General features: G+C 38.1%; 1 protein-coding gene across 1 annotated transcript in view; it reads right to left on the bottom strand.

Annotated features, from left to right (window-relative positions):
* dgkzb (diacylglycerol kinase, zeta b) overlaps positions 1-7,601 on the bottom strand; it is a 33,004-nt gene extending 25,403 nt beyond the window's left edge. Inside the window, exon 1 of the mRNA XM_052123249.1 lies at positions 6,794-7,601. Within this exon, the coding sequence (XP_051979209.1) occupies positions 6,794-6,993 (200 nt within the window). The 5' untranslated portion in view covers positions 6,994-7,601. The remainder of the gene's footprint in view (positions 1-6,793) is intronic.
* Between the last annotated feature and the right edge of the window lie 11,490 nt (positions 7,602-19,091).

Below are 19,091 nucleotides of genomic sequence, written 5' to 3'. Positions count from 1 at the left end.
TCTCTAAGTTGTTTTACTGCAGACGGATCTCACTATGAATACCGCAACAGCGAATCAAAAGTTCTGCTGCTGATATCGGTCTGTGCTTACCGAATATTGACATACTGCACCCAGTGGCCAAAGCTGGAAGTGTTTTTGAAGTGTTTCTGGGTGAAATGTCCATAGAGTGGCGCCAAAAGCGAGTTGTAAATGATGTAATACAGTCAATGGGATATGCATTTTTTTATGCAACAGGATGTATATTTTTTTAACTGTACCCCCTAACCCTTACCCGAATCCAAACCCTAAACCTAACTGTTAGTGGAACGAAAATTCAACCTCCAAATCACACTCATTGCATATGTGAATGTCATTATTACTTCCTGGTTCCAACGGGATTAGAACACATGTCTCGGAGGTTGCTCATGCACTGCGCTACCAAAAGCACAAGAGGGAAAGGTGATCGCATTTGAATTTATTCAAAAATGTCTTATGGACTATTGCGCTTGTTAGTAATTCAGCAGAAATACCAAAAAGATTTTAAAAGATTTCTGTTACTAATGCCATTAGTGCTTTTCGGAGGCGTATTTGTCACCCAACATTTATTCATTCTACAATTTCAATTGTCCCATAATAGGCAGGTAACAGAGATAATGGGAGTAACATTCATCTAGACATGTGACTAACATGGTGGCCACTATGTGGCTCATGGATCAACCCTGGATCTATAACCACTAGGCCACTTCACCCCTATTATTATGAGCGATATATTAAAAGATTAGAATTAGAAATCTATTAGAAGTAGGATTTTAATCATTTGTTTTGATTGTATGTGACATGACTAAATTTGGATGCATTAAACAGATAAAAGGAAGAGGTAGATAACATGTTGAAATGTAGGCTGGATTTTAAGACTGACTGTAATGTCTGGATCAAGTCTCTGATGTTGCAGCAAATGTTTGATCCAAGGGGAATTGGATGGCAATGCCACCACCTGCTGGATACAAAACACTGAGACTGTGAATTAAACACACCTAAAGGTGGTCTATCCAGTCTAAACATCTGAGACCACATGAAACTCAAAATCTAATATAAACCTGAAAATAAGTTTTCAGAACGTTTTAGGATGTAAACCAAACTATCAATCGCCAAAAAGAACACTTTGTTTTTAAGATATAAACATTTCATTTATATATATATTTTTGTAGCTTTTTTAGAACAAATTACATATTAAGCATAAATGCGAAGTATTTAAGTTTATTTAAATATTTCAAACTATGGATAATTCATAAGATGTACATTCTGGTTAAAGAGGCATAATATTGATTACCACAAAAATGTATTTAGACTTGCCCCTCCTTTTCTTTAAAAAAAGAAAATAATCTGTGTTGCAGTGAGGCTCTTACAGTGAAAGTGAATGGGGGCCAATTTTTTAACATTTAAATACTCACTGTATCAAAAGTATAGCCATAAGACATCAACAATGTGTGTGTAAACATGATTTTACTGTGATAAAATCACATACTAACCTTTTCTGTGTAAATTATAGCCAATTGTACAACTTTGTTGCCATGACGATGTCAACAAACCCTAAAATGACTGTAGAAATGTCCATTTAAACAAAGAAACAAAAGCTCAAATAATACACAAGTTATTTAAAAAAATTATAAGCTTCACATTTCTGCCTTAAAACCCTCCAAAAATTGGCCCCATTCACTTCCATTGTAAGTGCCTCACTGTAAATTCCATTTTTGCTTCTTTTTTATTTTTAAAGAAAAGGAAAGACGAGTCTAAATAAATTATTGTGGTAATAAACATTATGCCACCAATGCTGTCGATTGAGCTTAACTTGTTTTGAACCAGGAATATTCCTAAAATTGTAACTTATTTTTGGAGTGAATAAAAAGGGAAATGTAAATTGTACTTATGCAAAGAACTAAAAATGTTTAGAGACATTTGCAAAATGTCAACAGTCGTACCAATTCAGGACTGGTCAGAGGAAAATCCCTCTTTTTGTCATATGTATCTTTTTCCATTCCATCTTTGTTCTGCAAAATCGATTAGTTCCTATCATTGTACTTCCTCCACCACAATGGTCAGACCGCAGACACAATACCTCATCTCTCCAGACTATATCTATACAACAGTGGTTCTCAACAGTTTTTGCTGATTTTACATTGGGCTAGAGGTCGACCGACAGTGGATTTTGTCAATACCGATAAATAAAAGTGGAGGGAAAGGCAGATAATAGATTATTAAGCCACTTGTTTTTAATATTGATTTATAGAAGGTAAAACATTTTTTTTTATTGTTTCCTTACTATGACAGTAACAGACTCAAGAGTCCAATATGAAAAAAATCCAGACGTACTTTATTGTGCAACCAAAATCCCAATAATAACAAGAAAGAAAATGAAGATTAGGTGTAGTATGTGGGACTTTTAACAATAAAATAGACTGAAACACACAGGGGACTCTTATTATGAAAATGCTTGGCCCTGTTTCAATGCTCTATATGAGGTATTAACCAAATTAAACTTTTTATAGCCTTTATATTTCACCAGATGAGGTTTAATACCTTGTGTATTACCATAGACTAGGCCTTAACAATATGCAAAATGATTGACATGACATAGGATGAATAAGATCAAATTGACGACTTAAATGAGCAGTTCACCCAAAAATTTCATTTCTGTCATCATGTACATCCCGTATGACTTTTTTCCTCTTCAGTGGAACACAATAGGATATGTTAGATAGTAGTACTATGTTAGACTCGGTCATCGTTCACTTTCATGAAATTCAAAGCTCAATGTTTTTTTTTTTTTCATCATGTTTTGGCATTGAAATGTGGGCTATTTTTAGAGCCTATTTGAGATTACAGTCTAATTATAGGTACATGACATCACTTACTTTCACTTTCAATAATCTCTCCGCTGGCCCTATTCCTGAAAATAATTGGGTGTATCCTGGTACCCCAAAGGCTCTCACAAAAGCCACACACACACAGCCACACACACACAGATCTCCACTAACTGACCCTGATCTATACATAGCTCCATCATATAACAAGACATTAAAGATAGCTGCAGAAATGGGTCTCTTCCTCCATGGGGTGGAACAGGCATGCAATTGAGAAAGTCGAGGAAGCTGGAATGTTGGGCATGACAGATATCTGCATCTACCTACAACTACTGAAAAAAACAATCAGGTGAAGCAATCAGGGCTGTTTAAAAAGGACGTTAGGACGTGCAAAACGTCCTGGATGTGTGGAATCCAGTCGGAACTCTTTGTACCGTGGTGATACACAACCAGTGGGCCTCAGGTGTCCAAGCTGTGTGTGGCATTATCAGATTACACACATCAACACAGCCACTAACAGGTGCCTCATCAGCACAAAGAACAGGTTGAGCAAAGATACACACACAGGGTGGATGGAGGAGTTTATATCTGTTTTGAAATATTGACAGAATAATGATTGTCTGTCCTCTTTATGGGTGTGTGTGTGTGTGTGTGTGTGTGTGTGTGTTTATTTGTGTGTAAGGCTATGGCAGCATGTGCTTTCACACTTTGCACTTGTGTGTATTTTATAAAGGATCTTCTTTAAAGTCAGTTCTATCCTATGCAACTAAAGCTTATAATCAACCAAAAGTATTTTATATAATGTATCTAGCCCAAATCATACTCGATTTTCACAGGAAAACATGAGTTTTGGATGTCTGTGTAAAAGTTGCCGGGACATTAAGATGCTTTGGGCGGTTGCCAGGGCATTGCTACAGTGTGCAGCTGTAAGGGTGTTTTGGTAATGTTGCCCTTTTCTACTGTCCCAATAGCCGTGAATAAAATGCTGCGTTTATGTTGTGTCGGAACTCATTGGGAAGATTCTACTATGATCTGTTCTATATGCTCTCGCAAAATGTTTAAGAACAAAAGAAGCGCTCCAGGTATCAGTGGCACAATAAAATGGTATTAGGGTTGCCAAATTTTCAGGACGTGAATACCCGTACGCTTGAGCATTTTGAGCACTTCAATACGGAACAGGCGGCTGTCCCTTGAGTGTTTTGCCTGTTGTGTACGGCAAAAAAGCAGTCCCTTATGTGACGACATAATTGCTGCCAAAATATGGGACATCCTGGCTTATTTGGGAGAGTTGCCATTCCTAAATGGGATATCAAACAGAAATGTGTTCACCATTCCCTTTAACCATTGAGGCCGCTACCATATTGGTTATTTTTACAAGTCACGACTGTCAAGTTGGACATATTCTAGAATTCTGGGTTTACAACATGTAATCACGAGTTCTAAGAAGTCGGAATTGTGGAATTACCGACATGACGTGAATGCACAAAGTAAATATCAAAGATGCCAACATACATAACACCAGTAAGCATAATAACAATTGCTGCTGCTTTATTAAATAAATTAGTCTAATCAAGGCATGAGTTCATGTGTCAGACCTTAATTAACCAACAGCAGCTTTGAATATTTTTTTAGTTATTTTTAAGTTGATTTCTAAATTGAGTCACACGGCAAAGGTTGCCAACTGTCTTACATTTTTTGGGCTGAAATCTTGTGGTTTGGTAAAACATTTAGAAGGCGTAGTGTCAAGTATTGAAGCCACGAAGCGCTGAAGGGTGAATGCTCATTTTTAGAATGTGGTTGTAAATCATGTTTATATCCAAACTGTGAGTGAGTGTAATCATATGTAGGACTCTAAAACAACCAACAACTGTATTTTCCTGCTGTGGGAATATTGCCTTAGAAAAGTCATAGCACACCTCTAAACCGCATGATTTGAGGTTTCATTCATGTTCATTGCACAAATGGTGCAGGACTAGTTAATGTACACGCCTAGTTTAATACTTACGGTTAGGGGTTTGTTCACATCCTTAAACCTAATTATCAGGCAAGCATCACTAACTAGCTTATAACATTATCAGTCAAAGCAAATCAAAACCTCACACTTAAACACATCCTTCATTTCACGAATGACTGAGCCCTCATCCAGCCAGACTACAGGTGGATTCTGCTCAAAGTCTCATTTGGAGAAACTGGTTTTTCATGTTCAAAAATAGAGCAAGGGAACTTCCTTTGTCTGTAATGCATTTAAAGCCAACTGTAAAACATGAAAACATTCCAGAGACCAATTTAAAACACTATCTGCTTCCGGTCCGAGTTACTTGATGTGGTTAAAATGGATTGGAGACTTGTTAAATCTTGCTAAGGCATTTTGTGCATTATTATTTGCTACAAAACGCTCTAATTAGAGACAGAAAAGGTACTCGTATGTCAAAGGTCTGTGAAGCACCAAGCTTACTTTATAATAAAGTGATTAGACTGACATAAGGGTCCACAACTCTGCCCCGCCCCTAAATACCACACTTAAGCATTCCAGTCAATCAATCAAACTAAAAAATACAAGGTCAAGAGTTAAATGTATAACAAAATACAACAAAGTTGTGCAAGAGGGGAAGTCTTCAAGAAGAATTACTTTTTACTCTACCTAAAGAAGAAAATGTGTGAAGTCACCAATAAAACTCGACCTTGCAGAGCCACGTGCACACACATACACACACACACACACACACACACACACACACACACACACACACATATGTTGGGTTTCCATGTTTATGGGGACTTTCCGTAGACATAATGTTTTTTATACTGTACAAACTTTATATTACATCCCCTAACTCTACCCCTAAACCTAACCCTCAGAAAACTTTCTGCATTTTTACATTTTCAAAAAACATTAATTTAGTATGATTTATAAGCTGTTTTCCTCATGGGACCGACAAAATGTCCCCACAACATCAAAGATATTGGGTGTTACTATCCTTAAAGTGATAAACAAAGTGATAAATACATGCTCTCACACACACACACTAGCAAAAATGGGTACATACCATAAACTTCAATATAAAACCAATATAATGCCAATCCAAAACCTAAAGGAAAACCTTTTGATTTTCAAAATGAAACATTATCTGCTATATTAATCATTTTTAACTTTGTGGGTGTCCCCAAAGGGATGTTTGTTAAATTCAACTTACTTCCAGAAACACTTTTTCCCCAAAGTAAAAAGAACCACAAAATACATACTCGCACACATTCACACAAATGCCCACTGAGGTTTGGGTTATGCAACAATCGTTAACCTCGACAGTGGTACTAGACAGTGGTAATAATGTTCTGTTTTCTCTGCTATTTCATATCCTCATATTATTAATCCCTTCTCTCAATATTATACGCAAAGCATACAAAAAGTTGAAATCAGATAGATCTTAGCTATAAAGTCAACTCAAGGTGCACGAGGTCAGAAGTGCAGAGCGCAGGTTCACAGTTTTCCCAACAGGTTGGACAATTATAGTGCATAATTAATTGCTTCTCCAGTCTATTTAAGGCATCTATTTTCAGATAACCTCAAGAGATCGTAGATTAATTTAGCAGTCTGATGAAATTCGAAAGTACGCGTCTTAATAATGACCTGCTGGAAAGAAATATGTCATGGGAATTGTGAACATGTCAGCATTTTTTAAACTGTTCAACTGCTGTATCGAAGGTTTTGAATGGACACAGATTTCATTTCATGACCGTAGAACAACAGGTGGTTTTACCACAGGGTATTTACAAGCTAAACACAGTTTAAATTGCAAATAGACAAATCATGCATGCCGTTTTTCAGTGACAAACATTTGCGTTTTGGGTCTCAAAGTTGGTCAAATGAAACTATAAAGCTACTTATTTTAACACCAACATTGATTTCTGTTTAGGATTACATTGTCCATGAAGTTCTCACACATCTCACCCACCTTCTACCAAAGATCCGCAGCCCTGAGAAGCTCTTGCTGCTGTTGGGACACGGTTGGGCAGCAGAGGCTATGATGGAAAGGTCGGAACATGATGAGGAGGCTGAATCTGGACCTCCGGTGTCCTCACTATCGATTAGAGACTCCAGTGGTCGGGATAGCCCCTCAATCTCTCCGTCCAACTGCCGGTCTGACTGCTCCATCTCAGATGTCCAGGTTGGCTTCACTTCTCACAACTTTAGACTCTACGATTGCAAGAAGCCAGTCCATCGAGGTCTTCATAGCAGACAAAAAGAGTTGATGGGTTAAAAGTAAAGTATTAGAACAGTGGAGAGCCTTCTAAGAACCCCATCAGAGAGGGAGAAGGCAAATATGCAAGAGGAACCAGAGACCCTTTAGTTGAGTAACCGTCCAAGGTTTGTAGTGTGGATTCTTGTGGTACTCTCTGAGTACCACAGAGGCAGTTTACTTCAGTACAGCTTAGTCAAGCAGTTGTGCAGAACACCACAGCACCAGGAAGTAGATCTTGAAGTGTGGTTACAGTTAACAGTCTTTTTCCCTTGTCCATGTGCTGCAGCCAGTTGACTTCCTCCTCCACGAGTCACCTACTACAACTCTGTTTGTTTGACAAGAAGCTTCCCCTTGGCCAACTCTCTCTCTCTCTCTCTCTCTCTTTCAATTTCACCATTGACAGTCACAAAAGGCACTCTATCCAGGAAGTGTCAAACCCAGTGGAGATAGGTATAGGACTCGAAGACATGTAGCTACCTGCCTTTCTCGTTTTCGCCCCTACAGTGAGATCTTTACCGCCCCTCTCCTGTGGTGCCAGCACTTCTGACTCAATAACGTTGAAACACACACTTTTATCAGGTCTTCTCTCTCTCTAACACCTCCCCCACATGCTCACCTAGCACTAGCCCAAGTTAGGACAGGAGTGTGTTGCCATCTATTGGTAGACCCTGGGAAATGGTAAACCATTTGATGGCAGCCAGTTGCCAACGCATACAATTTTACCTCACCCCCTTGTTTGATGGAATACATACATTTCTTCTCATCAGGAAGGTTGATATGAATGTTTTTCTTTTTAAATAAAGAGGGTAAAAGTGAGAAAGAAGTGAGAAATAGTGCAAAAAATGAGAAGACAGGAGCTTTTCTGCATTATATCGTCAGAGTGGGTGGATTCGTTCACATTGGACTAAATCATCCTTGGATTTAGTGGTTTTTCTGCAGTACTGTTCTAACTCGGGAACAGCAGAGAGGATCAGGCCTCCCTCCCACTCAGACTTTACATAAAGACGGGTGGAGTGAGGCCCACGCCATGCTCACTAAACTATGCAGAGATCGGGACATATACAAGTTTATTCCATACAAATGCTTTTGAATTTTTTGGGCGATCGCTGTCTTCATTAAGGAAAAAAAATACAAATAAATAGTATTTTGCATAAATTTACAAAACAAATTGCAATACAATTTGCATCCCTTCCCCCATTTCCCTGTAGAAAATAATCTCATTCTCATTACTGTAATGTTAAAATTTGCATATGTATTTTTTTTGTGCCTTAAATTTATGCTAAAATTAAAACCAAAACAAATATCCACTCTAAAGTAAAACATACAGATACATTATAATTATAATATTATTATTATTATTATTATTATTATTATTATTATTATTATTTTGGGGTGAAATATGAAAAAATAATGGTTTAAAACAATAGATAACAGAACAGAAGCCGCTGCACCATGCTCTGTTCTTCTCAACATGTGAAAGGATCCAGCAACAGATAACATTGTCCTAGTTACCGTGAGGTCATAGTTCACCATATTTCACGCATGTTTAAATCTCCACTGGCATGAAGCGCAGCACAGGAGAAGAGAAGAGCCCTTCTGCTATATGCACCATCCGCAGAGATAATATTCATGAGCACATGGATATCATTCCCCTCCTACACATTGGGTTGTGTTAGATAACATACTGGGCTGCTCAGGTAAAGAAAACAGACAAAAAATGGGGAGGAAAAAGGGAAAAAGAAAGAAAGAAAGAAAGAAAGGAAGAAAGAAAGATAGAAAGAAAGAAAATAAATAGTGGGAAGGAATGATAGACGAAAAGTATGGGAGGGAAGGAAGGAAGGATGGATAGATGGATGGATGGATGGATGGATGCAAAAAAATGAGCAGGAAGAAAGGAAGGAAAGAAAGAAAACGGTTTAAAAAAATTTTTATGACAGACAATATTTTTAGTGTGGAAATAAAATAAAATAACAATAATAACAACAATAATTATATTTATCATCTCATAAACTGCATGATAATTATATATATAAAAAATTCAATTTTCATCATAAAGTAATTAGATGCAGGCGTACCTCTGTATTACAAAAACTTTATTTTCACAACTTTTTTTGCAATCTCAGGCCCTCCACCAGAGGCAGAGGATTTAAATTTAACTAAATCTCTTTTAGTGGAAGCACTTATAGTATTCAGAGCTTTCATTATGTTAAGTGAGCTGAGCACACAGATAACACATAGCTTGAGCAACTCCTTGTCAGTTAATTTGATTGCTGCTGTTTAAGCCTGAATCTGAGATTAAAACCAGGTGACACCTCACAGAGGTGACAACACAGCTGGTTATCATTCCCTGAAACCACTAAACAGTAGATGTATGTATTGTGGGGTTGAAAAGTCTGAATTCACTACACAAAAAAATAAAATTTGACGAATTTAAACAAAGGTTTTGTAAAAAAAAAAAAAATTAAGAAAGGAAGATGACTTTTGGAACATTCACAGAAGGAAGGAAGGAAGGAGAGAAGAAAGGAAGGAAGGAACAGTGGGGTTGAAAAGTCTGAAATCACTACTAAAAATGTTGTAGGGTTTTGAAAAATGTAAACAAAAGTTTTGTAAAAAAAAAAATATGATCTTTGAAACATTCATGGAAGGAAGGAAGGCAGAAGGGAAGCAGGGAAGGAAGGAAGGAAAGAAGGCAGGGGGAAGCAGGGAAGGAAAGAAGGCAGGAGGGAAACAAGGAAGGAAGGAAAGAAGGCAGGAGGGAAGCAGGGAAGGAAAGAAGGCAGGAGGGAAGCAGGGAAGGAAGGAAGGGAGGAAGGAAGGAAGGAAAGAAGGCAGGAGGGAAGCAGGGAAGGAAGGAAGGAAAGAAGGCAGGGGGAAGCAGGGAAGGAAGGAAAGAAGGCAGGAGGGAAGCAGGGAAAAAAGGAAGGAAAGAAGGCAGGAGGGAAGCAGAGAAGGAAGGAAGGAAGGAAAGAAGGCAGGAGGGAAGCAGGGAAGGAAGGATGGAAAGAAGGCAGGAGGGAAGCAGGGAAGGAAGGACGGAAGGAAGGAAGGAAGGAAGGAAGGAAGGAAAGAAGGCAGGAGGGAAGCAGGGAAGGAAGGAAGGAAGGAAGGAAGGAAGAAAGGAAGGAAAGAAGGCAGGGGGAAGCAGGGAAGGAAGGAAAAAAGGCAGGAGGGAAGCAAGGAAGGAAGGAAAGAAGGCAGGAGGGAAGCAGGGAAGGAAGGAAAGAAGGAAGGAAGGAAGGCAGGAGGGAAGCAGGGAAGGAAGGAAGGAAAGAAGGCAGGAGGGAAGCAGGGAAGGAAGGATGGAAAGAAGGCAGGAGGGAAGCAGGGAAGGAAGGACGGAAGGAAGGAAGGAAGGAAGGAAAGAAGGCAGGAGGGAAGCAGGGAAGGAAGGAAGAAAGGAAGGAAAGAAGGCAGGGGGAAGCAGGGAAGGAAGGAAAAAAGGCAGGAGGGAAGCAAGGAAGGAAGGAAAGAAGGCAGGAGGGAAGCAGGGAAGGAAGGAAAGAAGGAAGGAAGGAAAGAAGGCAGGGGGAAACAGGGAAGGAAGGAAAGAAGGCAGGAGGGAAGCAAGGAAGGAAGGAAAGAAGGCAGGAGGGAAGCAGGGAAGGAAGGAAGGAAGGAAGGAAGGAAAGAAGGCAGGAGGGAAGCAGGGAAGGAAAGAAGGCAGGAGGGAAGCAGGGAAGGAATGAAAGAAGGCAGGAGGGAAGCAGGGAAGGAAGGAAGGAAAGAAGGCAGGAAGGAAGGAAGGAAGGAAGGAAGGAACAGTGGGGTTGAAATGTCTGAAATCACTACTAAAATGTTGTAGATCCATCCATCCATCCATCGTCAACCGCTTATCCTGTGTACAGGGTCGCGGGGGGCTGGAGCCTATCCCAGCTAACATTGGGCGAAAGGCGGGGGACACCCTGGACAGGTCGCCAGTCCATCGCAGAAAATGTTGTAGATGTTGTTTAAAATTTAAACAAAAGTTTTGTAAAAATAAATTAAGGAAGATGATCTTTTAAACATTTATGGAAGGAAGGAAGGAAGGAAGGAAGGAAGGAAGGTACAATGGGGTTGAAAACTCTGAAATCACTACTAAAGGAATGAAGGTGACCTTTCGAACATTCAAGGAAGGGAAGAAGGAATGACAGAAGGAGGAAAGCAGGGAAGGAACATTTTAAGAAAGGAAGAGCATGCTGTATGAATTATGTATGATTTTCTCATTTAGCACAGGTCCTTTTCAACAACTTCTATTTGGAGGACATTTTGAATTAAAAGTCAATTCAGGTAGCAGAGATGTCATCCGAGGGCAACAAACAATCACCTCCACTCTCAAACAATCACCACCTCTACAGAAGTGCTGTTACTGGTGTAATTTTCTCAAAAGTAAAAAAAAAAAGTCAAACTACCTCATACCTTTCATTTACGTGCCTTTTACTACAGATGTGACACATTTATGGTCAAAGTGTTGTGTGTGTGTATGTGTGTGTGTGTGTGTGTGCGTGTGTGTTTACTAGATCCATTTTCATTTAAGATTAGTTTTTGTTTTAGCATTTTAGGGCTCCCAAACATAAGGCGTTAAGTGATACCATGAAAATATGTTTAATTCTGTAAAATTTCTTAGGGCTGTCTACCAGTACCACCGCTCCCAATAAGCAGACTACATAGACATACAAAATTGAATTTGTTGCCATTTATTGTACATTTGTACATATATTTATTTTAGTTAGTTATAGAGCCGCTAAAATGTATTTCAAGTCAAGTCATGTCAAGTCATTTTTATTTGTAGAGCTTTTCACAACACACATCGTTTCAAAGCAACTTTACAGAAATCAAGCATTAACAGAAAATTAAACTGTAATATCTATAAAGTCTTAAAGTAAATGGTCTGCACTTATATAGCGCCTTTTTAACCTTAGCGGTATTCAAAGCACTTTATACTGCATCTCATTCACACATTCATACACCAATGGCAGCAGAGCTGCTATGCAAGGCGCTAGCCTGCCATTGGGAGCAACTTGGGTTTCAGTGTCTTGCCCAAGGACACTTCAGCATGTGGAGTCATGTGGCCTGGGAATCGAACTGCCAACCCTGCGATTAGTGGCCAACCCGCTCTACCACCTGAGCCACAGCCGCCCCAGCGTCACCATATTTGATTGCATAGTTCAGTTTCTACAATGTTTCTATTTTTATTTCTATTTTTATAGAGAAATGCTTCGGGTACAAACAAGTTAAGCTCAATCGACAGCATTTGTGGCATAATCATGCTCACCACTCTTTCCTCGTTTAGACTATTTTAAAAAAGCAACAATCGTCCAGGTATGGTTAGTAAGTGATTTCACAGTGATTTAAGGTTAGTAAGCGATCACATCAAATTATTAACAGATTTTATTTTTTTATTTAGTTTTCATTTTAGTTTTTGTTAACAATAATAACACTGTAAAGCACAAAACTATGAGTCAGCCCAAATTTACTTGCCTACCTTTGTCAATGTTTGTGTGTATAGTAGTAGTAGGAATATAGTAGCAGGAATTATGAATCGGACTGGCAGAACAGGTAAGCAGGTGATCCTAACCACTACAACAGACCAAAGAACCGTCTGTGAGCTTCAGCTCATTTGCTTTTATGCGCCAGCTTTCATGTTGGCTTCACAGCCTGCTTTGAGGTTTTGGCAGTGCCAGGACACTAACGTGATCCCGCTAGATGAATACAAACTTATTTAGAGACGAGTGTTTTTGATGTAGCAGAACAGGTGTGGCTGGAAAAGCCTTTGTTCAGACAAAACAACCTCCCTACACACAACCAGACCACCAGCTATGAAACCACAAGTGGAAAGAGTGAGTGACAAGACTGCATGATTATAGCCTAAACAAAATAAAAAACTGAGAAGAGAAAATGCATCAAGTACTTACATTTGCAACACTTATAAAGAAAGTACTGTGGCAATACCCTGGTACTAAATCTAGAAATTAAAGAAAGTGACTTTTATATTATTTGTATTGATTTTATTTATTTCTTTTTTAATTAAATTGCACATTGTAAACATTTTAAAATATAATTTTTATTCATTTTTACTTTTGGACATTATATTACAAATAATTACTTTGTATTTGCATAGTGAATGTCCTGTGGCTTTAAGAAAATGTCCTTTTCCTTCTTTTAGGGGTTATTTGACAGAGAAGAGGTGCAGAGTAGATTTGAAGTGCTCTGCTCAATGTAGTCTATTATGTCACATAGCCTACAGTACAATACATTTATGAAAACTCAGGAACTCATTTAGCCTGAAACTGCTGGACTAATGTCATTTGATGCTTTTGATTTGGGGCTGACTACAGTGGCCTGTTTAGATTCAACACAAAACATCAAGAGGCGAGAGAGCTGTTTGATTGTGTGTCCATTACAATTAAACCACAGGAATCACAGACGGGCACAAAACAGACATCAACAGGTAATTCAAGCTAGATCGGAAACAAACCTTGTGGTTTGTAAATCTGTTTAGCAGTGTGCTGGTCAGATTAGTCCCAAAACCATTAAAGGATAGTTCACCCAAAACATCTCATGCCATCCTAAATATGTATGACTTTCTTTCTTCTGCTGAACAAAAAGAAAGATTTTTAGGAGAATGTTTAATCTAAGTTGGTCCTCACAATGCAAGTGAAAGGTGGCCAGAACTTTGAAGCTCCAAAAAGCACAAAAAGGCAACATACAAGTAATCCATAAGACTCCAGTGGTTAAATCAATATCTTCAGAAGCGATATAATAGGTGTGAGTGAGAAACAAATCAATATTTAAGTTATTGTTTTAACATAAATTCTCCTTTCAGCCCAATAGATGGTGATATGCACGAAGAATGCAAATCGCCAAAAACAAAAGAACGTGAAAGTGAAAGTGGAGATTTATAGTAAAGAAAAGACTTAAATATTGATGTTTCTCACCCACACCTATTATATCGATTTTGGGGACATGGAGTAAAACACTGGAGTCTTATGGATTACTTTAATGCTGCCTTTATGTGCTTCTGAAGCTTCAAAATGTTAGTAACCATTCACTTGCATTGTGAGAGCCTACAGAACTGTTTGGCTGTGTTGATTATGTTTTATGGTAAATGGTCTACACTTATATAGCGCCTTTTTAACCTTAGCGGTATTCAAAGCACTTTACACTGCTCATTCACCAATTCACACACACATTCACACACCAATGACAGCAGAGCTGCCATGCTACATGCCAAAGGTGCTAGCCTGCCATTGGGAGCAACTTGGGGTTCAGTGTCTTGTCCAAGGACACTTCGGTATGAGTCGTCGTGTGGGCAGGGAATCGAACCGCCAACCCTGCGATTAGTGGACAACCTGCTCTAACACCTGAGCCACAGCCGCCCCATATAGAAATGTATATAGAAATTTATCAGGTGCAGTATTTGTAGATTCCTTTTGCCACCTGTTTAAAAACCCTTACACCAACTACAACCCAACTCATTATAAAATTTGAGGCAGGTTCACTAAGTAAAGATGGCTTGGGGTACACTTATATTTTTCTATCTGAAAAAAAAAAAAAAGCTCAAAGCACAAAGGTAATATCTGGTTTTCTATTCTTTGATTGTACACTTCAGAACTTTGGCCCCAATAGCTGTTATCATCCTCCCCAATTATGATCAAGATATTTCTTCATCCGCTGACAGTTGAGAAATCCCAGAATTCACAAATCAATGTTTTCAGGAGAGAGATGCATGTGGCATGGCACCATAGACTTTAATAAGAATACATAATCATAGAGTAACTAAGTCCTTTCATAGTTGGCAATTCAATGCTTCACTTCCCACAATGCACTGCTACCCAATTAACAACAATTGGTTCCCAGAATGTTCTAAAAAAGAAGGCCTAAAAAGAACCTTCCTAGCACGTTAGGAATTGACTTCCCATCCGCATAAACAAACGTTAAGGGAATGTTCTTTATTTGCTGGGATGTAAACTCCATGCATACACATTGTGTTGAATATGTTTCATCGTCTCTAAGATTCAGGGGTTTTCAAACTGGGTTGCAGGGTCCCACAGAGGGCAGCAAGGGGGCACTAGGGGGTTTCTAGAAATTACAAAGAATCTTTATTTTGTTAAAAAAAAAAACCATTAACATTTACGGAATTTGGCATTATTACTGTTTTAATCTGCTTTCTAAAGACTAGGATTATACAGCTAACATCAGTCTAATATTTGGTAGGAAAAGATGCCAATTTATTATTCACACAGATAATATTTGACTAATTTCTTTTGACTTGAGTATAATGACAATATAAGGGCTATTCATTTCATTTTGCACCACAAAGTTTTTCTCACGCGCAATAAATGGGTCTTTATACGTGAAAATATACAGTAAAGTAACGTTTTTATTTTAGGAAGGGGGTACCTTGCTTGCAAAAGGATCATATCTGGGGGGTCCTTTGCAGGGGCGTCGGACTGGGGGGGTAAAGGGTACCGAGTACCCAGGGCCCGAGGCAGGGGGGGCCCCTTAGAAGTCAGTTTTCTATACATACATATTTGGTACGGGGGCCCAGCAAGATGGTTTGTACCCAGGGCCCAAAATTTGGTGCTACGCCCCTGGTCCTTTGCATCAAAAACTTTGAAACCCCTCTCCAAAATTCTTGCACTATAACGCCCTCTATTGATGACAACATGACACTGATTCGACATGGGGTATCACTGTTACAGCGCTATCCTCCTAGTTCTTCTCTATATGAACTCCACATAACAAGGACCTTGACTCACCGACAAGATGTACGAGTGCAAAAAGCGTGTAGGTGAAAAGCAATCTTACACCATTGCTATTTAAAATACATCATACTCCATAAGCATTCACCTGAACTTTTTCCCCATTTGAGAGCATCCGTTTCCTCGTTGTGCCCGTAAAAGGCAAGTCTTTCAGGAAATGCGACGATGGAAAACCTCGCCACCTGAAAATGCAAAAGAACAAGAAAACACTATATCCGATCATGCTCGGACTTACCTCAAGAGTGCAATGTTTGAGCGTTCACTGATGCTGATTAGCCAGTACATTGTCGCCATCTAGTGTTCAAACAAGATAGAGCACCTACACACACTAAAGGGCCGAGATTCATCATGTTCTGAACATAGTACATCATAAACTGCATGTGTAGAGACAAACTTACAGCATTCACTAAACCAAAACGTTTCACAGCATCCATGACTTTTATTTAAATGATAATTACAGCAGATTACATGACAGACTACAAACTGATGTCCTGATCAGCAGCAGTTTTGAAAGAAAAAGCCATAATGGATGAATTTTGACATGAGGAAGAATTAAAGACCCTCAAAGCTAAAATCATTCATTTTCACTTTTTTATGTGAAAAACAGTTTGATAACTTTTTTATCTAACTTTTTTCCACTTTGTGAATCCTTCTGTAAATTGGGCATTTGCATAGACATGCAACAATAAATACATGTCTCATGCCACTTGCTGTGGGAGGACAGAAGATTGCTGTTGAAGATTGATTTTAGGTTTGAACTTGCAGTTTCTATATGTGATTTTGATGGCGTGGTGACATTTAAAGCTTTGCTGGAGAACATTATTAAATTGGACATCTTGAGACCAGTTAAAGCCGTATATGACAGTACAGAGCTGATGAAATGTTTAGAGCCACTATAACAGAATAAAACCAGACACTTATTTTCCTGTGATATTTTTTACTTTATATTACTGTTCTCCACAATGATGTGGAGTTTACACAGCAAAAGCAATCTGCCCTGCATACACTAACCATAAATTAGGGGGCGGTTCATCACTAATAAGTAACTTCCAAGAGCATTAATGAATACAGATGTAGAGACACAAAACACCACCAGAGTAAAATAATGCAAAAATGATTCATTAAAACTACATAAAATATAACAAAGAGCACCCTAATGTAAATAACTAATATTAAAAATAAGAAGAATAAAATGTAATGAAATATAATGGGTACTTCTGGGAACACCTGATTATTGTATTTCGCTGTAATTTGAACAGTAGTTTTAAAATGATGTATTCTCTTGTTAAACAGAGTATACATTTTTACCATCAACATTACATTACATATACAGTATTGTCTTGTTAAATATATTCACATTTTTACCGTATATGTTAATATAACTACCATTTAACCAATTATTTTGTTTTAACTGGAGCATTATTACATTGTTTTACCGTTAATATATATATATATATATATATATATATATATATATATATATATATATATATATATTTAGACAACAATTGTATTTTTTAAAGGACCTTGGAGTACCAGTATGGTAATTATATATATCAAAGTATGGTAGTATAAGGCCTATTATCTGATACAATTACATTACCATGGTAACGCCACAGCTCTTTTTGTGAGGCTATTTGAATTTATTTTTACATTTGACATAGTATATACAGTGCTGGGTAGTAACAGATTCCATGTCATTTAGATTATGTAATCAGAATATAAAAGTCAAGTACTTGTAATTAGATTAATTTACATTTTAAAATACTCATAATAAAACTACATTTACTTTTTATGGATTACAAGATTGCATATTAATCAAGCAAATTGTTCATAATTTATTGCACACAAAGACCTGATACTAGCCAAAAGTGAAGATGGAGCTGAAAAGATTGCAGTCCTGCAGTAAAGTTACAATTTTGCTAATTGCTTACATACATTTTGGCTTTTGTGACGAATTTTGAGCCGGTTTTTCTTATATTAGCTCACAGACATAACTGATCTGATTTGTTATCACACATGGTTGGTGTGTGTAATGCCAAAATTGCTGGAATAAGAAACATTTAAAGTGCCTTTAATAATTTAACTCAGAAACAAACTAATGGCTTGCAAAAAAAAATATATAAATAGGCCTATTTTACTTAATGCATTTAATGTACAAATGTATCCTACTCAAATGCATGCGACATCAAATAAGGTCAGAAGTAATCCAAAAGCAATCATATTAGATTACCTGAAAAATGTAATCCAAGAGATTATGTTACTGACTCTAATTTTAGTCATGTAATTTGTAATCAGTACCAGATTACAATTCAGAAGTAATCTACCCAACACTGGTGAATGTTATTATATAGCTTAGTACAATTTATTTAGCTAACTGATTCATAATTTGAATAATAATTAGGGGTGCAGATTTGATTAGCATTTTTGTTTTTATATTAAGTATATGTATTTATTATTTACTTAATTGCAATATTTTACCTTTATATCTGTCTAAGCTAATTAACAGTCCTTTCTCTACACGGACTTTGTTTTATTTTAGGCGAGATTTACATTTAATACTTTGTTAAGCGAGAAGTGACATATCGTTAAATCCTTAAACTGGGGTTAACTTCGTATTAAAGCTCAAATTAAATAAATAAATAAAAGCATTTCTGTCGATCCGACATTTACAGACACCTGCCACAAAGCGCGAACCTTTTGATTCGGGGTGTGTTGATTCAGCACAAATTCAGCAAAAAGCCTTTATTCCGGGCAGCCTCAAAAAATATGTCATGGCGGCCCAGGAAAAACTATTGACTCCCGACTACACCTCTTTCATAACATGGTAGCACCATCCACTTGCGTGGATTATTCTCTGTATGATTATTTCTCACTCTATTATAACAGACATAAAAAGCATCGTGGCGGCGGTGGGTGCACGTGCGCTCGAGTTGGTGTGATGATCAAGACCTGGAAAACACATCGAGCCATTTATGAAGGTGGCATTCACTTTGACTTGACGTTATTGGAGGAGTGAAGTGGTGTCAGGCAGACATGGTGGTCGGATGGGGGGGATTGCATTCACTTCTTTTGCTGTCTGTGACTGCGAGTGCACGAGTTGGAGTGAGTTAGGTTGCTTGCCACTTCTCTCCAGATGAGTTTCGCCGAGTTTACATCCGGGTTTTTCCCTAGGCAATGGGAGTCGCACTACCGCTGTTCCTTAGGCAAAGTGAAATAAATTCGCCGCACCGTCACAAAAAATAGTCCTCTTCCCAAACACGTTTTGT

This window comes from Xyrauchen texanus, chromosome 49 (genome assembly GCF_025860055.1).
Source record: "Xyrauchen texanus isolate HMW12.3.18 chromosome 49, RBS_HiC_50CHRs, whole genome shotgun sequence".
Taxonomy (NCBI): domain Eukaryota; kingdom Metazoa; phylum Chordata; class Actinopteri; order Cypriniformes; family Catostomidae; genus Xyrauchen; species Xyrauchen texanus.
The sequence above is the reverse complement of the archived record's forward strand: the minus strand, read 5'-3'. Positions and strand labels throughout refer to the sequence as shown.